Source organism: Nannobrachium achirus (assembly GCF_963921795.1).
Source record: "Nannobrachium achirus genome assembly, chromosome: 18".
NCBI lineage: Eukaryota > Metazoa > Chordata > Actinopteri > Myctophiformes > Myctophidae > Nannobrachium > Nannobrachium achirus.
Window position 1 is genome coordinate 27,916,162 of NC_137825.1, and position 23,132 is coordinate 27,939,293.

General features: G+C 42.6%; 1 protein-coding gene across 1 annotated transcript; it reads right to left on the minus strand.

Moving 5' to 3' along the window:
• Positions 1-1,277: 1,277 nt before the first annotated feature.
• Positions 1,278-21,889, minus strand: nherf1a (NHERF family PDZ scaffold protein 1a). The gene is made up of 6 exons (XM_080747685.1): positions 21,301-21,889; positions 8,666-8,836; positions 7,289-7,442; positions 5,285-5,328; positions 3,120-3,257; positions 1,278-2,979 (listed from the first exon to the last, which is right to left on the minus strand). Exons 1-6 carry the CDS (start codon positions 21,775-21,777, stop codon positions 2,821-2,823), a joined length of 1,143 nt encoding a protein of 380 aa, XP_080603811.1. The 5' UTR covers positions 21,778-21,889; the 3' UTR covers positions 1,278-2,820.
• Between the last annotated feature and the right edge of the window lie 1,243 nt (positions 21,890-23,132).

The window sequence follows — 23,132 nt, forward strand, 5'->3', positions numbered from 1 at the left end:
TCTCTCTCAACAGTAAACAAACCAACATAAAGTTTAAGTGAATAGAGGGTATCTGCACATTTCTAAAGTGACAATTTAAGGACTTTTTAATACCTCCAAAATGACAAATTAAACTTTGGCCAAATTGTCAAATAATAGAGAAAGAAATTGTGAAAATAGATCTGCTATTTTCACAATAGAACTGTGTTATACAAAATGTAATGCCTCAACTCTTTAGTGCTCATCAGGGTGTGGGGGTCCCCAGTTAAAATATGATTGTATTGGGGGTCGCGGCCTGAAAAGGTTGAGAGCTCAGTCCACCAGACTCCACTCCAGAACAGTCAGTCTGTAAGGATTTATTGCTTACTGCCTCGGGGTGATATGAGTCACTTACTGGAGGTGACCTCCCCTTTCCAAAAAGGGAAATTTTAGCTATGGTGTTTTTTTCTTTCTTTCAAAACATCTTCCATTTGAAATGTTATCTTCACTATTATTCTAATATGGCTGTATAGAGTTGAAATGATGTTCAGCCGTATTATTACAAGGGTATTATTGACAGTAAAGAGATACAGTATGGTCCAAAGCAGGACCCGTTGTTCCGTTCAGTTCAGTATACTGTATTGTGTCTTAGCCATGTACTGTTATTACAAATCTATGACAAAGACGTGTAATGCGCCCATTTATGTATTTTTTCATATAGCAGATCTACAAGCTCATTGCGATGTGTTGAGCTTATAGATTGTTTATTTTCATCTCTTCTGTAAGCACCTTATATGGGATTTACCGTATTGTCCAGTACAAACTCTAGTACAGATGTATTTGTTTTTATTGTTTACTTATATGCTCCCATTCATTGTAGTTTCACATTCATATATTATATATTTTGTGATACCTGACTGAGCAATGGCATGAGCTAGACGCTTACTGTCTTATGTTAATGTTGGACCTTTTTTTCTTTTGTCGTTTCTTCAGAAACAGGGTTACAAGGCCAGTACTTCTCTACAGTATATCGTGCTTATTTATCCATGAGCCCTTTCACTGGACATGTATATTTTGACATCATAATCAAAAGTCTTAACCCTACTGATTTTCCCTTTTCCAAACATTTCCATTCGTCTTTATTGTTTAGGAAATCAAATAAATTGCAAATTTCTACTCATCTGTAGGCTACTGCGTTCAACTCTTGAAGTAGTTGGTGTGTGAGTTGCGTTGAATTTGAAAAAAGAAAAAAGAAAAGAGAGAATCAATCCTCATGAAGACATTCTAAATCATGGAGCAAGCACCAGAACACCTGAATATCACATTTCCATAGTTTAATGTTTTAGTAATCAAAACAGAGGATTTTCTCATCAAAATATACATTTCTGTCAAATCATTTGTCTGTACAAATCTAATAAGAGATAAAGTATATGGATCGGGCTGTTATAAAACAAAGAAAAATAAATGCTGACATAAAAAAAAAAATAATGGAATGGGGAAAAAGATTTACAACAGATGATTCAACATATTATGTGATACATAAAAAAAGAAGAAAAAAAAGAAAAACAACGATGCAACGTTGTGCGACAACTATAAATTAGGGCTTAGGTGGTTCTGGAAAACCACACAGTCCCTTCAACCCTCGTATGACCGCATATCATTGTCATTCTTAGAAGTGCATCTCAACCATGGGCAAGAATGACATTCTGGACAAATGACCAAAATGTGCATTCTCTGAAGCAATGGTTCTCAACCATTTCAGGCCGTGACCCCCCAAATAATCATATTTGAACTGGGGACCCCCTCCCCTACCCTGATTAGCACTTGGAATGTAGGAGTTGAGGCATTCAATTTTGTTTGCCTCTGTTCCACTGATAAATATTGTGAAAATAGCCGATCTAACAGCTCGAGGCGAGGTGTTGTGAGCTTGTAGATTGGCTTAAAAGTCCTTAAATTGTCACTTCACTGTCATCTGGGGAGCCCCGCCAAAATCACATGGACACCCCCCTGGGTGTACCGACCCACAGGTGGAGAACCAGTGCTCTGAAGGATACAAAAATAGATTCATATTTTGGCAATGAAGTCAGACAATATTCTACATTGCAACCTCCAGACCATCAATGGATTTATGTCAAGCTGTTTGTTTGATAATTGTAGTTTGAGTTTGTTTATTTTAATCATTCATAAGCATAGACTATAGTAGCAAATTTGGTTCATCAACCAGAGCATTTTCTGTTGTTGCAAGCATTCAAGTCTGATTACAGAAAGCAAAATCTGACAGCATTTAAAAGATCTCTTGTGAGAGATCTGTTCACAATCTTAGCATCCCAAAACTGTCAATGTACTTTCCCCCATTGTTTACCATCATGCTTTGCACCTTCCTTTTCTAAATGAAACTGTACATGGGTACTCCCCCCCCCCCCCAACACCATTTTCACCTTTCTCAAAATATACTCAATATATTATCGATCGTTCCTAAGGAGAGACATTTAAGCCATTTAAAACAAAGAGCTGGTAAAACACTAAATTACAAGTGAATGAAATAAAATCATGAAAAATAACACTGTTTCACATTATTTGTAAAAACGCTCTAAGCAAACTCAACAAATATCTTTCTTATGCACCGTACCTCAAGAGAAATGCAAAAGAGAGATAGATGGGGGAATAGTGCAAGATAGGCTGTCCCTTGCTTGCTGGTGGAGAGAGAGGGAAAATAGATGAGTATTGACCACGTTTGCACGCCGACTATTTTGCTTTTATTTCATACTCGAGGGGGCGGGAAACCCCGCCCTTTGGGTACTACGTAAGAGCAAAATGGCCGCTGTGTAGATGTGATCAAAGGGGAGGAGAATGCTCTGTTGTTTATAGGTTGCTGAACAGCTCGTTCCTCTTGCTCCAGTCCATTGGCGGAGCTTTTTTGGCGGCGCGCTTCTGGCGGGCTCTCTCCTTGGCCTGGGCCAGTGACAGGCCCAAGGCTAGGTCGTCGGCGGCCTTGGGAGACGGCTCCGGAGCCCTCTCAACCTGGACACACACGCAGAAATGTCAAGTGTATGTACAGTAGGCCGGCTGCAATTTGTACAACTGAATATTTCAACATTTGAAGCCCCAGGTGTATGTACAGTGTAGTTACAGTGAAATGCCCCCCAAATGCACACACATACCTCTGGTGGGGGGGTAGGAGTGGCAGCGTTTGGCAGGGACGCATTGGAAGAGGCATTTGAAGGAGATGGGCTCACAGACACTTTAGGCTGCGCCTCTTCTGCTGGCTTATCATTCACCTCTGCTGCCGTCTTATTCACCTGTAACACAAGGGAATACCCCATACAGTTCATGGTATCGTTGCTGATGGGCAGAAACCTCCACAATATTAACCGTATCAGTTATTTTGTTAATAAATGCCTTACTCATCATACTTAATCATACTACAGCGTCACACCAAAGCACCAAGATCTACAAGCTCAAAACGCAGAGAGAAGCAACAAGTTTTAAGCTTGTGGATCTGCCACTCATGAATTACTGTAATGTACTGTGTGATATTGTCCACTAGGGGGCAAAAGCGACACAGCTAAACCTCTCCACTCAATCGTAAACAACCCTCTAATATTTGCTTAAAAACTATGACACATTCACTAAACATTGCATGCACTCAAGTAGAACACACTGTCGGGAAAGAAATCCTTATATTCTTCAGTCCTACAGTAGATAATGTTGACATTATTTTGCCGCTTTGTCCTGAGCCATAACCTATTACCCGGCCTGACTCCCACTGGTACACAACGACAACAGGCATGCAATTCCCTCTGGGCTGCCGTCTCTAAAAATACACTCATGGTGCTGTAAGTGGCTTTGGTCAATTGCTACAACACATTTCAGAAAGATAAAGCTCCTTGTAAGCATTTCAAGCCACTTGACGGAATTGAGGATTATTCTTTAAAACAGCAATTGTTTTATACACTTGCGCAGTGTTCAACATGTTTTGTCCCCGACATGACCCTCTAACTTAATCGGGACAGAGGCATTTCCTTCAACAGGTCCAGTCAGCATGCATGTGTAGGTAAAACAAAGGCCATCTGTTTGTTTTCTGCGTGTGTGTGTGTTTTTTTATTATTATCGCATTGTACAACTGATAAAGCGAAGCATGCATGAGGTCATAGGTTTCCATTATACGTTTTATACAATGAGTGCAGCATTATGTAATCACAAATTAATTAGTAGCCCAGCAGTTGCCCTCATGGCAAGCAGGAGTTTGAGTGTGTCTGTCTGCATGCACACAGAGAGTAAATATGCCTTGTTAGTCATCTCATTAGCATAATCCCAGACACAGCCTGGGAATTACAGGTGCTTCAATCCCATGATCCTACAAGACACTGAGTGAGACAGAGAAAGACACGGCGACCACCGTTGCCATAGTGAGGGGTCAGCAACAATGTAATCAGGGGACAATCCCTGTTTCCAATGGTGTCATTGGTGTGCATGTGTGTGTGTAGGCACGTGCATGAATGCGAGTTGGTGAGGGGGGGGGTTCTCTCCTCGCAGCAGTGTGTGTGCATGTGTGGGTACTTTTGATAAACAGGCTCTTTCTCACAACACACACTGTCTGTCCACAATAGTGATGTGTCGTTCATGAGTGATTCGTTGAGACTTGTAAACGATTCGCTCATGTGCTCAATACGTTACGTTGACGCTTTCATTCACCCCTCCCCTCCGCCTCCCGCACACTCAGAGTGCGCTCAGTCAGCGGACGTCATGCATTCATTAGCATTTTGAATTGAAATAAACTATTGTTGTGTTGTGTTAATGTGATTGTGTTTGTTGTTCCTGGACAAAGACAGTCAGGTAGTGACCCATTAGCATGCCACATTTAAGTATGAAAGGAATAAAGTAGATGCGTGGGTCCGCCGCCTTGCCAATGATCAATGGAGCGAAATCAGTGAATGGACAGTAATGGTCGCTAGTCTGTGTGCATGAGAGATGGCAGCGTGAGAGATGCATGTCTTTGCGCGAGGCCGCCGAACGGAATGTGAACGGTGAACGAATCATTTGAACTGATCAATGCCGTGAACATGAACGAAATGATTCATTCACTGAAATGGCTGGTTTTGCCCACCACTAGTCCACAACTTCTCCTCTCCAACCAGGAAGGTCTACAGAGGGCCAGCAGGGCTTTTCCAGCCTGCTATCTACATGCACTGAGGAGGAAATATTCCAGTGGACAATTAGAGCTATCTGTGGATCACTCTGACACCATGTCAGGGAGGACACTGATGAGATAGTGTCACCAGAGCGAGCATGCACACACCCACACTCGCACACGCAAAGTCCTCACCTCATCATCTGATGTTGAATGCGGCTCAGGCTCAGGAAGAGGTCCTAGGATGGAAAAAAGTAAATTCATTAGCTCTTTGTTTATATCACAACATTTCAATGGAACTCACATTCGGAACTACAATTCCTATCTCAGTCAGCTGCCATACCTTCCCTTGGGCTTATACGACTGCTGATCAGAGCAGTTAAATTGCCACCGCAGGCGGCCTCACTTGTTAAGGAACTCACCATGTCAAATACGGATGCAACTCGACAAAAAAAACACAGTTGCTGAGGATGGTAGGGGAAAAATCCCTGCTGAAGAGAGTTGATGAAGGCTCAAACACCTAGGTTCGGCTATTCATAGTTGTGTACCAACAAAAGGTGAGCACTGCCAGGAGCAGCCACACATGCTTGCCTTGAGACATCTCCCTCCCCACAGCCAAGGAATTCCAGTGGGACTGTACTGTACCATTTCATTTGCCAGGGTGGTTCCACATTGGCAGTAATGTAATGTTAAACCTAATCTATTAATTTAAGGTGTTGACCAAATGAAGTCTCTGCGATGCAGCGGGACCTGGGGAGGGCTGCAGATAACCACGTGCCTCCTTTAACGCATGTTATGTCACCAGTCACTTCTTTTCACCTGGCGGAGAGGAGTTCCCCCGGGAGGGAGTAGCGTGGAAACACACTATCTGACCTAGTTCTTCTCCCTACTCAATAGCCCCCCCCCCCCCCCCCCCCCCCGAGCAACCGGTTGCAAGAAGGGATGGGACGATGTGAAAATTTCATGTCACACTTATTGTGACCAAAGAAATTGCGATTTACGATTTTAACACTATAATCAAAATATCCCCAACATCCATTATCCTGGGGGGGAACATTTGCAGAAAAATAGACGACCTACAAGCTCACAACGTGTCGCAAAGAGATTTGGTGGAGAGTTTTTTTTTTTTTTTTTAAGTATCAAGTACGTTATTTCTGGGTCCGTCTTATCAATTAGAGGGTTTAAATGGTACCGTAAGTATCCTGGGATCACTTCCAATTTCGGGCTTCTGATCTGGTCGGGAGCCGATGGTGTCCTACATCATTTTGTAGTCAAAACAGACTACACTTTGGCCGGAACTAACAAACCGGAAACTTTTATTTTTCTTATAATTTTATCCAAAGATTATGTAACCCATCTTTTTCACCCAGTGCCAATTGCCTAACCCCTAACCTGTAATCCTGGTTTCTGCTCTGCCTCTGCCATGCCTGGGGAGTCCCGGCTGACCCGGGGAGGCGGTATAGAAACCAGGATTACTGCATGATTTTGTGAGGGTAATCTACACTAGGAGACACAGGGAGAACATGCAAACTCCACACAGAAAGGCCCTTTCACCAACACCGCCTAGGGTGTGGGCGCTGATGACACAGAGGAGGAAACATGCCCCCAGCGCCCCCCGGCGGGAATCAAACCCAGGACCTTCTAGCTATGGAACCGGAAACAGTTTTAACACAAAACAATTCCCCACGCTCAAGGACATAATCTTAGTACGTATGCAATAAAACCCTTGATGCGGCATAATTTTGCTTGTTTTTTTAAAAGTTTGTTAGGTATATCCATCTTTTTTAGTCCAACTCGCAGCGACTGGCAAGACTACACTTCTCTAGCATTTAAACAGGGGGAACCAAAACAAAGCAACGCCGCTTCTTCTGCCATCCGGTCTAGGATACCATCCGGCCTGTTGTAAACAAATACCAGGCTTTCCTCCGAGGTGGAAAGACTGGTGATGCGTGGTTACAATAAAAGTAGCTGTGGATGGTTTGACAAAGCTCACATTTGAGGAGATCCAGGAGTTTATTGGTTGTCTTTTTGAACGATTAAACAAAGCTATGGGTATCCGTTGCCCTCGTTATCCAACCTTGTACACGGCATAACATCTGTATTCAGCGGGATACACTCAGGAATGACAACGATGCCAGGGTGACTTATATACATTTACAAAGTGGCCATTGGTAATGGATGAATGGTATGAGTACTTACCAGTGAGATGTTCCTCAGTGGGGATCACCTTGCAACTGCTGAAGAAAGCATCCGTCTCAGGGTCGACCACTAACAGACTGGTTTCGTCCCCGCCGGCCTTAATAGCTGCCACTACCTCTGAGTGTTGCATGCCAATAACAGACTTGCTGTTCACCTGGAGAGGAGAGGAGAGGAGAGGAGAGGAGAGGAGAGGATTTGTCAATTCTTGCCTACCCTTGAAAAAGCATTACATCATCCCCAAAGACAGAAAGAAATGGGTAGAAAAATTATACAACATAAAACAAAGATGAAGCACAAATAGCTTTTCAGCACATATATAAAAAGTACAGTATGCAGCCCTCGATCCGGACAGCAGAGTATAAACAGCTGGTGTGATAGAATGATCTGGTAAGGCTGTACAAGGTGCCGTATCTATGGGCAACCTCTCAGTCACGTATACTCCCAGCCTTCTTGGAACTAATCGGAGTGCCAGAGAGGTCAGAGGCTGTGGAATCCCTGTGGGAGGAAAATCTCCCGACTCCCACACTCCCAGTGTCAGACAACAGAGACCCTACAGTACTATACGTGCACACACACACTGTGCTTGAGACTGTGTGTGTATATAATATATACATTCCACTGTCCCACAACCTTCCCTCCCAATCTGCATACATGATGTTAAAGCTGGTGCATGATCAATCATATTAATGGAAAGTAAAAACAGCAAAAGACATTCCTCTCTCGCTCCTCTTCACCTTTTTCCTCCCAGGCTGGTGGGAAAGGTGCCGTAGACTGTTTGACCAGGGTATAATTCACCCCAGAGACGCAGTAAGTGGATTAACTCTGGGGCTATTATGTACAACATGGCCTGAGAGACCGGTCAACAAAAGATGAATTTCTCATTCTCATCTCACACACATACAGGAACACACGCATAAATATGACACAAATATGTGTGTGTGTGTGTGTGTGTGTGTGTGTGTGTGTGTGTGTGTGTGTGTGTGTGTGTGTGTGTACAGTGCAATCATGTGAAAACCACATAAGCTTGACTAAGCAGTTTTTGGGTCCCCATGAGGGAAATGGTCATTTTATGGCTAAAGTTATTTAGAGAGCTATAGTTGGTAACAGATTAAGGTGGGGGTCAGGGTTAGTATTAGGAGTAAGGGTTAAAATGCCACATGTTTACTAGCAATACCAGTGTGTGTGTGTGTGTGTGTGTGTGTGTGTGTGTGTGTGTGTGTGTGTGTGTGTGTGTGTGTCCGTCCGAGAAGGTGTGACTGTGAGTGAGAATGAATGAGTCATGAATGAGTTCACTAGCTCTTCAGTTAGCTTGTATTTTGTAGTATAACAAGCAACTAATAGGAACACATATCAAGTTGGTGGTTGTGTATTTCATACTTGCACAATCTTGTCCTGGGGCCTTAGGCCTGCGTCATGTGCAGGCGAGTCATCATCCACAGCCCTGATGTACTGGCCTGGCTTATTCTTTTCACTGTGCAGGTTGAAACCGTAGCCAGTTGGTGTTTTCTTCATATGGCACAGACGAGGTCGCAACTCAGCTTTCCCCTCCTAGGGAAACAGAGAGAGAGCGAGAGTGGTGTGTTTTAATGAGACTCACACATCATTTCCAGACAACAAATTCTGACCATTAGCAGCGAAAAATAATGGGGTGTTTATCTCAAAAGATTTAGTTGAAGATTAGGATTATGTAAAAACAAAAAGCACTTTGCCCTTATGGCAAAAGTAGAAGTAAATCTTTCAGCAAAAGGTAACGTGCTACAAAGGGAAACAATTATAATGACCCTGCCCCTTAACACTACATGCTTGTTCTAACTAAAGAGGTCGAGGCACAAACCAACTTCCCCTTTCCTGTGGCATGTGCCTGACAGATTATGTAGACAATCAAAATATCATTAATGATTTTAAAAAGCAGAACAAGGAAAGTTAGTTATTTCTTTTATCCATCTAAAACAAATTAATGTAGGTCATTATTTGCACAACTGTTCATATTCATAAACTGTGTGTGTGTGTGTGTGTGTGTGTGTGTGTGTGTGTGTGTGTGTGTGTGTGTGTGTGTGTGTGTGTGTGTGTGTGTGTGTGTGTGTGTGTGTGTGGAGCGTGTGCGTGTGCGCATACTGTACACAACATTGTGTAGAACTGCTGACATGACTTCCTGTCATAAAAGGCAACAACACTACAATAGTCTATGTGGTTTATGCTGCAGTTTGGCCCTGCAGCTATGCTAATTATTTTATCACAAATACCAGTATGAAATAAATTCACACACACACAAAATAATGCATTCATCATTTCCCAGTTGGAGTGTGCGATTTCTAAAAAGAGAGAAAATGCTGAACCACCGAATACAAAGTGAACGCAAAGTATTTCATGTTAAAGCAGAATTTGATGTCCACAAATTAGGAGAAACTGAATTTGCCAAATGAAAATCAAGTCAAACAAAACAAGTTTTTATATTTTGCTTCAAAATTAAGCATCTAATTTGTTACAATTTCTATTTCCGTTTTGTCCTTGTTAATGTTTTAAACTGTCTGTCAGTTTTCACTATGTCACTTCTAGCCCTTTTTTATGCTTAAAACATGAATGAACAACCATGATACTGTACATGCTTACATCATATCCTGCAGTTTTGTGCAGTTAAATCCTCAGTGTTAATTTAACTCAAGATGTGTGCACTGAGGTACTTTACTCACTGTACTTTTTTTTTGTTTGGCTTTTTCTGCCTTTATTGATAGTACCGTATTTTTCGGACTATAAGGCGCACCGGACTATAAGGCGCACTGTCAATGAATGGTCTATTTTCTAACTGTTTTCATATATAAGGCGCACCCGACTATAAGGCGCACATAATAGACGCTACCGTTGCGTTATGCATCCAACAGATGGAGCTGTGCTAAAGGGAATGTCAATGTCAATGAATGATCCATAATATATAAGGCGCACTGGACTATAAGGCGCACTGTAGTTTTTTGAGAAAATTAAAGGCTTTTAAGTGTGCCTTATAGTCCGGAAAATACGGGTATACAGAGTAGAATGACAGGAAATGGGGAGTGACAGGCATCCCAGTCATCGGGATCGGACGAATCCACGACGCGCCTCGATGCCTGGACTGCTTTGCAAGCGGTCCAGGCCTGTACGCCTACTGTGTACTTTACTCCATTGTGCTCATGTGTCCCCCAGTATGAAGACATAGTACTATATTTTACAGCCATCATATGCATTACACAGCAACGGCAGGGAACATCTGAGCCCCTAATAAAAAAGGTCCCTCAACCACCAGTTGCACTCGCATTTGCCGATAACAAGGCTCCTATCTATGGAGCGGCTTCGCTTATCGCCAGCCATCCGTTAATGATTCCCTGACACTCAGCCCTTTAAGAGTAACCTTTGCAGCCTTAACATCCACTCAAGATGGGCGGACAGCCTCACTATCTGCGCACTTGCAAAATGGCTTATATATTAAATTGACCGGTTTATAAGTCAGCATGGTTTATGATTGATGAAATTTCCGGAATGCGCAAATGGTGTGAGACATCTGGCAGGAGATGAGATTTGATCAAAATAAACCTTCTGTCTTATCCTTCCCAATTTAGTCCTTTCCAGCCAAAGCCATCTTGCAGTATCTTCCTTCTTATATAGTGGTTATGACATAGAAATGATTGAAAGGTTCTCAGAGTTCGTTGTAGCAACATAAGGCACAAACATAAACTTGCAAGATCACACTCTCAATCCCCTCCATTATAGATACACGAACACACGGAGATCCTTAAACAGTCCCCAACAATCCCTCGACAGGCATTTGAAGTAAGTGCAAGTGAATAGGAGCCATATAATCCGGTTACCCCACCACAGGGGGAGAGGGAATCTGCCCAAGGCACAGGAGGTGAACAAGCCAGATAGCCTCCTACTCTCTCTGTTCCTCTGCCAATCTGTAAATCTACAGCTGATCTCAGGGAGACCTTGGAAGTATTTCCAGAGTCGAGAACGGAGACGTCTCCTTCGCTTACCGACGCCTTAAATCTATCCCCCTATCTCTCTCCATCAGTTCACCCTTTTCTCTTTCATTTCTTCTGTTCCTACCGGCCAGACTCAATGTTTTAGACACTTCACCAACTGTACATGTGGCTCTCAAAGGCCCTCATGTTGACCGCACAGTTAATTAAGAGAGGATCTGTCATTTTCAAAGCATTTCCACTTCTAATTTGGGACAACACACTACTCTTTAACACATTGTGTTCAAACACTGACAATTATTGTGTCAAACCAGAGACACAAATCTCTTGCTGTCCAGCCTCTCTCCAATGTTTGACTCCCGCCCTAAAGCAGAAACACCAGAAAAACAACATTAAACGATATAACGTATCTTTTAACAAATTGCAAGCAGACGAGTCCCGATGAAGCCGCCAGCCGGTCAAGTGTTTGTCACCAAAGCTGTGGGAAGAGTAGCGCTGCAAAATAACGACGGAAAGATGGAAAGAAAGAAAGAAAGTACTATGGTCTGATTGTCCTGTTAGGAAAAAAAGAAAAAGAAAAAAGAAACAGACAGATATTTATTTCCAACCCATACAAAAATGTCTGCAACCCATTTCTGGTAGATTTGATTACTGTATGTTTGGGAAACAAACACTATTATACTAACCTTGACCAATCAGTCAGTAGGCTACAACTTCAATACAAACTGCCCTTCACTGACTGTCTAGAGATGGGCCAACTGTCAGTCATTTCTAGTTGGTCTCTTCCTGAACATGGCTACAGCCGTGTTTACAGATGAGTGGGTAAACACAGACAAGCCTCTGCCATGCTATAGGCTCCATGAGGAGTAAATAACAGCCATCTGGCACATACAGTACTCTGTGTGTGTCTGTGTGTGTGTGTGTGTGTGTGTGTGTGTGTGTGTGTGTGTGTGTGTGTGTGTGTGTGTGTGTGTGTGTGTGTGTGTGTGTGTGTGTGTGTGTGTGTGTGTGTTTTCCTGGATTACAGGCTATTAAAAGGGTACATGTCCACAGCATGAGATCATTAATTGCATTATTTGTGACATAAAAGTAGGCTAACAAACATGACATAAATTGGCACTCATCAGCATTTCCGAGATGCAGTAAGACTGGATAGCGTTCTTTGTTAATCACTTACACATTGACCAGGGTCTCCTAAGGCTCCATTTAGCCGATCTACAAGTTCACAACACGCTTGTGAGCTTGTAGATTCTGTTATTTTCGCCGGATGTTTTCCCCAGAGCAAGACACCCTAGGTTTTATTAACCGATTAAGACCTGAGGCCGTCTTCTAAATCTGAAAAACGCATGCAAGGATCCAGATGGAACCAAATGGACCCTTATTTTCCCTTTTCGGCCGAGCCGCGGCAACCGTATACAGTTCACAACGGCAGCCTTGGGCCATAGGCAATTCCGCTTATTTACGTCGCTCTTAAATCCCTTTTTCCTATACTTCTATGCTGTTTATAAAAACGCAGATGAGCTAACATGCAGAAGTTCCTCCATGGTAATGTTATTGTGGATATCTGCCGTAAAAACAATTCGGTCAGGTTCTAAATCCCCCCTCGCGAGACTTCAGAATCCTATTGGATTCAACACGAGACGAGATTTAGGACGTGACCGAATCGTTTTATGGCCAATTCACAACAATGACGCAAGCCTGCAGTGCAATGTTGTTGCTACAACAACAGTGTGTTGATAGAGAGCCGATATGAGGCGAAAAAGTGGATTTTAAAGCGATGTAAATAAGCAGAATTGCATATGGCCCAAGGCTCGGCCGAAATGGACAATAATGCTTTCTTGGATAAAAAAAACACCTGGACCTATTTTTTGGAGGCTAAATACCAAGAAAGCAATGTAAGAAAGCGATTTACCAGATAATTCTCCTTTAAGTGGTTAAGAGCTGTAATACATTACAGAGTCAGACTATTGTGATAATGGCGTCCAGACAATTATCGTCTGTGGACGTGCTTTGTTGTGACATGATACTGTATCTGATTCAGTGCCTCTGGCTTGTGTCTTCCCACTGTTCAGGACACTTCATCACATGATGCTCAGGCTGACTACTGTATGTCTGTTTAAGCTCAAGCACCAGTAGCACAAGGCAGCAACAGAAAACATTCCCTCTAACACTGTTGAATATCACAGAGTTCAATATCAAAGGTTAATGGCTTTATGGCTTGCTCTAGTAAAATGTGAGGGCTCTAGCTCATCTCTAATCACTCCATAATCATTTCTAACTTACTGAATGACCTTCAACTAAACGTTGATGCTTTTGTTTACGTGTCTCAAGTCTAAAAATAAATCTACCACATCAGAGGACTAACCCAATGATAGAAAGGAATGTAGTTTGACAATTGCCTGTGATAATATCAGAAAATAATCAAGTCAAATATAAATCTAACGTGTACTCACCTACAGTACACAAGTACAGTATGTTAATCACTTATATATTAAAAACTGACAAGTGTGGAAGAAATGGGGGTCTTTACCCCCAAACATTTGTGTAGCCTCAGCAATACAGAGACATTACATGCACTGTGACACTCTCAACACTTGCACATGACTCCTGAAATAATGTTCAACTTGAGAAAGGTCAAGGGACCACTGCATGTCACACGGTACAGGATTAGGATAGTTAGTCCACGGCCCACCTTGATATCAATCATTACACGACAGCCTTATGACACAGCTAAATGAGAATGTTGTACAAATGGATACATCCGTTATATTTGAGTAATAACTTTAAAAACTATCATTTTTAAAATAATGGGTAATACTATTACAATGATTTTACTGTGACAAAATATTACGTTCACATTCACAATCCTATTCCAGGGGTTGACATATGGTCTCAGAGGCACTTGCACATCGGGCAAGTACAGGTCATGTTCTACTTGCCCAAAGGTCATGCCCACTTGCCCCAAAAGTAAATTGTCCATTATAAAATGATAGATCAAATTTGAATTACCGTTCAATTTAACATTTATTTTGCAGCTCACATAAAATGCCGTAACTCCGGCTAGGAGCGACCGGGACAGCCGGGGCCGGTACCTATTCGTCCGCCTTGCCGGCGCGGAGACCCCACCCCTCATTTCTCACATGGCCCTCTTCTAGTTTTGTTTTACTTTCTGGGGCTGTGCGATAAAAACTGTCATACCTATAAAAAAAAAAATTATCCAAATACCTACATAGCTATGACTGAATATGGCTATGGGTTCACACCTATTTTAGTGTAGCAACAGTGAAAACAGCACATTATAGGAAAACTATTCCACTGACCAGAAGACTGGCTACGTTCAGGTGCTTAGACAGAAATCTTGTTTTGTGTTTTTAGACAGTTGCGTCCCTTCTCGAATAAGCACTTGCCTGGTCGGGCAACCTGAAAGCAAACTCCACCTGCCCGAAGGTTTTATTTACCTACCGGGGGCAGGTGGGCAAGCCTTAGTGTCAATGCCTGTATTCATCCCAACCCATACTATAATATTATTCCATATTGCATAGTGTAACCAATTTGCTCACTCAAAACAGAAAAAGGAATATTTTGATACTAATCATTTATTTACATTTACAAAGTTCCATTAGTACTTTTAGCCAAAATGCCAATACTTTCCCTAACACCGTAAAACAAGAAAAATGGTAATGACAAGTTTAAAATGTACAGTAATACCGTGGTGGTGACCCATCAGTATCCACCAGCCAAATCAGACAGGGCTGTTGTTCGAGTAGATACACCCATGCTTGTCACATGTAGAGTACAATGGACCACAATGAAAACAAGACCCTGGGGCTTTTCATGTTATCCTTTTAGCATTAGCGTTGACTGTACTTCCTGTACTATTAGTATTCAATCACTCAAAGTCATTAGACTTTATTGACAACATCAGTATTGGCAATTATGCAGCCGATGTGTCCCGATTATAACCACTTTCAGCCTTAGGTGTCTAGTATTTTGGCCATGTCATTATACAGTAGTCGTAGCCTAACTATAGCAGATCAACAAGCTCACAACATGTCGTGTTGTGATACATTGTAAGCTTGTACATCAGCTAATTCTTTTCTTCTTTTTTTAATAGGCCTTACATTTTTGCCTACTGTACGTTAAATTTTTTTCAAATTGATTTCAACAACATCTGTAATTGGTGGTCTAAGAAGGACTACAAAAGTCTCTCTCACCACATGAACATGATTACACGTACCAGCTGTTTGTGTTGCCTGAGAGGGTGTGATCAGACTATAATGGTGCAAACGTCATTACCATCGAACACATACACAGAAGGAGTTGGAGCAATTTGAGAAGTTTAGACAGGAAGTGGTTTTCTAACTATTGTCAGTGAACTGACAACACACAGAGAGAGAGAGAGAGAGAGAGAGAGAGAGAGAGAGAGAGAGAGAGAGAGAGAGAGAGAGAGAGAGAGAGAGAGAGAGAGAGAGAGAGAGAGAGTGTGTGTGTGTGTGTGTGTGTGTGTGTGTGTGTGTGTGAGTGTGTGTGTGTGTGTGTGTGTGCACACAGTGCACACAATGAACAAAAAATGTGTGCACAAAAATGCACAGTATACAAATGTGTCTTAAATTAGTGAATAAAATGATATTTTTAACAATCTGTATGGCAGAGTAATATGTTAATATAATATACAGTACCTAACACAACTGTCAGTGGTTGTAGTTAGTCTACCTGCTCTTCTAATAATAATATATATGTTCAGTATATCCTGTGGTTGGGTTAGGGTTAAGGTAGGGACCACTACCTGTTGAAAAGAAGTATTGCATGAATTTTACATGCACAATTTATTCCCTGCCCAATCAGGATTTCTGTTACAGCTGAACAGTGGAAATTTCTGATCTCACGTTGGTGGGGGGCGGCCTGAGGTACGATTCCAGGATAGGACATAAAAGTTAAGGATTGTAGCTACAACCGAGAGAGAGAGAGCGAGAGAGAGAGAGAGAGAGAGACTTCAAAGACACTCATAATATTCACACTAAACGCAATCATAATCCCTGTCAAGTCACAGGCTAATCTTGACAGTTCTGCTGGCTTTTTGTGGGGGAGGGGGGGCTAATATCACAGTTCAAGCTGTGATTTAAATTTAAGGAGGATTTGGTCGGATGATGTCAAACGCCCTTAAAAGGGTTTATTTGGGAAAGCAGCCCTGATAAAAACATCTCCATGGAAACCGGTTGGCAAAGGCAACTCCCCTGGATAAAATGACCTGAAGTGAAACTTGAATCCAGAAATGTAGAACCGTTATGTAACTACTAATACAATGGGCTGTATTAGGTAAGACAGCTTTATTCTTTTAGTTTCAATAAAACGTCAGATCAAATGTTATGCCGAATGATAAGGGTGTTGTGCAACCTCAAGGAGAAAGCTTGGTGAAGCAAGACCAGCCTCAAGGTCTGTAAAAGTCTGAAGTCGAAAGTCCTCTGTCACTCCCTATGTGTACTCATGAAGTCACAAGAGAAATATAATGTGTGAATGTCTTCTGTGAACAATATTAGATAACAATAACAGATATTGTGTTGGAATATCTATGTATGACCACAATGGAAATAAGCCCTCAGGGCTTTTAGTGTTATCCTTTTAGTTAGCGCCATTGTATAATCATACCTCTATACTACTTGCAGACTGTTAATAAAGTATTCAATCAACTAATGTGTGTAGATGACAACATAACTGCAATAATTCCAGGTTCAATTTCAGCTTAAATTGACACTTGATGATCCAACCCTCTCGGTTTCCTGTCTCTATACTACATGAATGAATCATAATTGTTTAATCCCTCAAAAGAATAATAACAACAAACAACAAATCACTTTTAAACAAAGAGCATTGGTCAGCTTCTTAACTTAACTTGTCATTCGGTCGCGTGGTTTGTAGTTTTTTCAAGTTTTCAAGTAGAGAACAAATTGCTGTTTAATCTACTGGCCAGTCCCCTTCCCACCCATGGCCACACGCATGCACACATGAATGCATGCTGTGTGTGTGTGTGTGTGTGTGTGTGTGTGTGTGTGTGTGTGTGTGTGTGTGTGTGTGTGTGTGTGTGTGAGCGCGGGAGCTTGCACACGCGCACACACACACAGTCCTTGCTGGCACTCAGCGAGAACGCAGGTCTCACTGAGTGTGTGTTAAGTGTGGGGGGGTGGGTGTAGGCATTTTAGGGTCAGCGTGGCCTCCTTGCTGAGGCGTGAGAGTCCTCTCTCCTTTCCTCCCGGCCGAGTCCCTTTCTCCCCAGGCAAACACTGTGGACAATGCCTCATTCTGCTGTGGGAAATCGCCATGGCAACCAGTGGACTGCTGTCAGGCTGGCAGTGGACTGAGTCACCAGAGGCCAGGATGTTACCATAATATGATGACATGTTCACTTGGCTCATGCGTTCATCCAACGCCACGTGAACCGAAAGGATCGGGTTTCCTCAGTAGTACATTTTACATACGCTTGAGTTATTTCCTAGCACAGACTTTAGTTCACTTTTTTGCCAATCTGGGAATGTGGGAAGAGTTAACCCTTTATCCACATTAAAGGACAACTTTAGTTTTTTACAACAAGGGTTCATATTTTAGATTGTAATAAAAGAATATAAAAGATGAGTGTTAAAATTATTGCATTTACTTCTTTCTACTGTTTTAGAGATTCTTATTTCAGTGGTTGGGGGCATGTGTACAAGTGGCTAAATATGTCATTTTACACAGAATAAGCCCATTCCCAAGATACAACGCAACCTTTCATGGTTGGACGTGACTTATGGGGGCTAGAAGTCTTACTGTAAATAGCAATAAAGAAACTGCTAGCTTATTGTGTCTAAAAATACATATTTCGCCACTTGTACGCATGCCCCCATGCGTACGCATGCCCCACATTTTAGCACAGTAAACTCGATAAAACAATAGAACGAGGCAAATGAAAACATTTTAACTCTCACTTTTTCTTTTCTTTAATTACAATCAAACAATTACAAGTTGTCCTTTAACCCAGACATCCCTATTTTGTGCAAATGTTGACTTTATTTTCTTTCTCTTTTTATTGAAAAATTGTATAAAGAGCAGATACACAAGCTGTGAGCTTGTCGTACAGCACAAGTATGAGGTTTTAAGAGGTTAAAACTTGCAAAGATGTTTTTCTTTGCAGTCAGTGTTTACAGTTTTGGTAGTTTGCAACAGAGAGTTTAGTGGGGCAAAAAATATTATTTGTAAGAATACGTTTTGTTTTGTTTTTCGGAGTAAAAAACAAGTTGTGATAACTCCACACTTTCAGGCTACTTTCATGTAATCCGGCAGTAGAGTACTGTACATTAAATAGAAACCTGGGAGGCTAGTAAGGAAAGGTCTGTATCAGGTAAGTGGACCAGCTCTGCCAAGTGCCCCATCAGGGAGGAATGTACAAGAGCCAGACCGAAGCTCACAATGTGTCGTTTGTAGATCTGCTATTTTTGAAGAAGAAGAAAAAAAAGTAAAACCTTTGAACATTTTCAGCAAGAATGAAAATATAGGGACGGAAAGGTTGAAAGTAGTTCATCATTGGGACACATCAGCTGCATAACTGCCAATACCGATGTTGTCAAAAAAGTCATATAATGACTGATAAAAGTAAAACTGCCAGACCGATGTATTGGACGGGCTCTAGAATGTACTTTTTAGAATGTACTTTTTATTTTATTGAGCCAGACTAGCTCCCTCTATGACCTTCCTCTTCATTGTAGCTCACATACTGTAGCATTACCATCCGACATGGGGGGGGGGGGGTCTATTTTTTACCCATTTCTTAAAGTTGCCTAAAAATGTAAAGGTATGTCTTTAGTAAGGACAGAGTTGTGTAAAAAAATCTGATGTAACACAGCCTTTTAAATCAGGTTTTCTGACAGCTTGTGCCAAATGTAAAGAGATATAGGGAGGGAGAGAGGGACGGACGGACGGACGGACGGACGGACGGACGGACGGACGGACGGACGGACGGACGGAGGTTGTATGTGACATCAGTCCAGAGCTCGGTCAGTGAGAGAGAGAGAGGGAGACAGGTAGGGAGGGAGAGAAAGCCTATTTCACCCAGTGGGGCGACAGAGGCTCAGGGGTAGAGAAGCCGTTATTAGAACACAGAGGGTTCCAGAAGGGTTTTGAGTTCAATCCCGGGCTCCCCCAGAGTTAGTGTCGAAGAGTCTTTGAGCAAGACTCTGAACCCCTAGTTGCTCCTGGTGAGCAGGTTGGTGCCTTGCATGGTTTCCTCCGCCATCAGTGTATGAATGATTGAATGTGTGTGTGACTGGGTGAATGTGATGCGATGCACAATCTCTGTAAAGCGCCTTGGATAAAGGCGCTATATAAATGCAACATTTAACATTTACACAATAACGCGTACCAAAACCTGAAAATGCTGATCGGTTGGCCAATTTGCGACGGGTTGTCAAAGCAATAACCCTGGCAACGGCAGGCAAATTGATAACAACCACCGTGTTTTCTGCTTGTATAGGATAAGCCTTGAACTAAATTAGGGGCAGTATCACATTCTAAGAGATATGCACAGCACAGCCAAAAGATTTTTTTTTTCTTCTTTTTTTTTATTGCTGTTGTGCAACTGCAAAATAATCACCCAGACCTTTGTATGGTGATCTGTGCAAACTCATGGCTGAATAAACTTGTGCAATGGAAACCTTTGCTTGTCTAAAGAAATGCACTGAAGTAATGAATGAGATACTGCACGTAAAGTAGCATTCAAATTCCTCAATTGTCCTCCTAGCCAACTGACATGTGTCAGAAGTAGCACCTGACACCTGAGGAGTTGGTTCAGCGTTGGTGGCCGTGGATGAACCTGGATGGTGTTCTAATCCCCTGACCCCTGATGCCTCTGGGAGCTGGCATTAGGTTAGCCCCATATAGAACCTCACCCTCCACTGCATACTGTTGTGCTCCGAGATGAGGTTCTATGGGGATATCACCGGGCTGGGGTAGAATGCCTCGACGCCGAGGTAGATCACCCTCTTCCCGAGATTGTATCCAAAAAGTAAAGGTAGTTCCACGCTCCCAGAGTATGACTTTCCATCCCAAGATACATAAAACATGCACAACGGTGGACACATTCTACCCCAGCCTGGTGATATCCCCGTAGGACCTCATCTCGGAGCACAACAGTATGCAGCGGAGGGTGAGGTTCTATATGGGGCTAGCATTTTGGTTAGATGTGAAGAAGGAGATGCTGAGAGAAGTTAAGTATGTTGACCGAAGCCATAGCTGTTGTTTTGACTTAAATCATAAACTATGCGTGTCCTTCAACAAACGCCATCAGTACAAACAACATATTCACAAACTGTAAAGAAGCAGACAGACACAGCAACATGCCATGGACCTGAATGAAGTCAAGGCTCTCATTATGTTCTAAAACTATTTAGGGCATACAGTAAGTGCCGTGAAGACTTTGACACCCTTTTAGTCCCTGGGCCATAATAAACAAATCCTTGCCAATAGTTATGGGAATATTAGGTAATTTAGGTGGGACATTCCAGTTGGTTGGCCTACATCAAACTCAAAGTAGCATAGCTTCTGGTCTGACAAGCCAAACCTGAACAGGTGCTCAAAGAGGAAACGTGGAGTTTTACCGACAATTACCACACAAAGAATCTGTTCAGGCCTAAGTGTTATTCTGCTGTTTTGTCCCATCTCTGTCTGAGCCTAGCTACCCTGGAAGTGGCTACCAAGCAGGGGATATATTTTCATGTAACCTTAGGAGTACCGTACCGTACACACATCCTCTCTACATCCTGATATGACAAATCAGGAAAATAGGCTATGTAATGACTACAGGTTCACATCATATCTGTTGGCTTGGTTTGTGGGGCAATATGTTATGTTTGTAGGATAACTTTTTTTTTAATGTAATAATAAAAAATTAAAAAGATTGGAAACCAAAAGTTAAGGGGCCCACAAATGGGTCCCGAAACAGTGTTTGGGAAGCAGTGGCCAAGTCAATATGCACTCCACCTTGGACAGACAGATTTTTTTTGGGGAAAAATACAAAATAAAAATAACATTGTTTACCTTTGAGTTGACACTCAGCCTCTCCAGGGAGAACTCTCCGTTCTCAGACGGAGCAGGGGAGCCCTCCTCCTTCTCGGAGGACGTGGACGCCCGTGGGGTGCCGTTGCTCTGTGCGTCCCCGTGGTCGGACTCTCCGCTGCTGGGCACAGGGATGCCCTCTGTGACGAACTCCTTGCGGCACTGCAAGTTGTGTTTCTTGAGAAGCTCCATGATCTCGGCGTCCATCACGATGAGCTCCAGCGCCCCGACCGTGGTTCGTATCCTGCCCACGACCTGCTGGTGGCTCTCGCCCTCCACGTTCTCCCCGTTGACGAACGCCAGCCGGTCCCCGGCCAGCAGCCCGGAGGTTGCTGCCGGGGAGTCGGGCTCCACGAGCCGGATGAACTGACCCGTCTTGCCCTTCTCGCCGTGGAGATGGAAGCCGTAACCGCTCGGCCCCTTCTCTAAAAAACACAATCTGGGCCGGAGATTTGACATGTTGGCAATTCAGACCCAAACCGTCTCCCGAACCGTTTCAGCGACTTATTAGTAGGCTACGCTATAACACAATGTACAGCTGACTGACACCTGTTGCGCGCAGCCCTCCACAGTTTCCTGCCAGCAGAGCATTCACTTTCCGCTGCTGCTAATGGAGCGTTTAGATCCTCCCCGAAACTATGTTGCAATCTTGTAACTATTTCACCCTGTTGTTGTTGCGCCAAGCCGCCGCTATTCGCGTATAGGTTGCGGTTGATCCTGGCTGTCGCGCCTCTCCAAGGCAGCGCAACCACGTTTAGGCGCAGTGGCGTCAGTTCAGAAAAAGCTAAGGTATGGCAATATGACTGGTGTCTTGCACGCGCGCCCACAGACACCAGTAGCTACACCCTGTAGCCAAGGTATGGCAGCTGTGACGCCTCTGTTTAGGCGGTGACTTTTCTCTAGCTGACGGGTGACAAGACCAATCAGTGAGCTCATTTAGGGTTAAACCTTCACCAAACGACCAATGGCGAGTGCTGCATATAAATCGGTCTAATCGAAGTTATGAGCAGTTATTCAAACCCCTTTCTTTCCCCAAGCTCCGGTTGAAAATCTGATACGCATTAGATTAGACAAAGGACACTCCATTTGACCCGTTTTTGAAGGGGACCACAATCTATAAAGTAAAACGACCCTCATCTCAGTTGTTTGTTTGCATTTAACGCTGTCTTGGTTCTGTTCCAATCCAAACCTCTGACTGGCCGTTGGTTGATATGACAACAATGCCCTCTTGTGGTTGTATAGTGCACTGCAAATTCAAATTGTGCATGATCCACTCTATGCCCATGATACTAACAACAACACTTGGAGCACCTAGAAGTAGAAAGTGTGGCGATGAGCTTCAGAAATAGTTTTTTATTGTTATGCAGCATAGGGTATGTCAAATATATATTGATAACACAACAGCCTATCAGCCCACAATGTTTAAATAACTGTCAAATTACGTAAAGGAGTAAGTAGTTCACCCCAAAAACATTTTTTTCCGATTGATTAGTCTACTCATGCCATAGAGACTTGAATTCAATAATATTATTTTGTATTTGTCGCATTCCTAAGACAAAAATTATAATAGTATATGTACCCCCATTGATTCCGGATGGGACCCAAATGTAGGACCTATTTGTGTTGAACTGAAGTCTCCATGGGTGAGTAATCAATAGAAAAAAATGTCATTTTGGGGTGAACTACTCCTTTAATATATACTTTTGTAGTAAAGATTCAACAGGCCCAAGCAATATAAACGTATTACTGTTTGTAAAGAATGTGTGATAATTATTCTATCCTGACCATAATAGGCTATAATTGCATATAGTGGG

Bases quoted from the DNA above. Each gene is read 5' to 3' on its own strand.
- nherf1a (XM_080747685.1), bottom strand. From the start codon at position 21,777: ATGTCAAATCTCCGGCCCAGATTGTGTTTTTTAGAGAAGGGGCCGAGC. The intron at 5,329-7,288 runs GTAAGTACTCAT...TTTCCATCCTAG, and splicing joins CACTGAGGAACATCTCACTG to GACCTCTTCCTGAGCCTGAG. The intron at 3,258-5,284 runs GTGAGGACTTTG...CTTGTGTTACAG, and splicing joins ATTCAACATCAGATGATGAG to GTGAATAAGACGGCAGCAGA.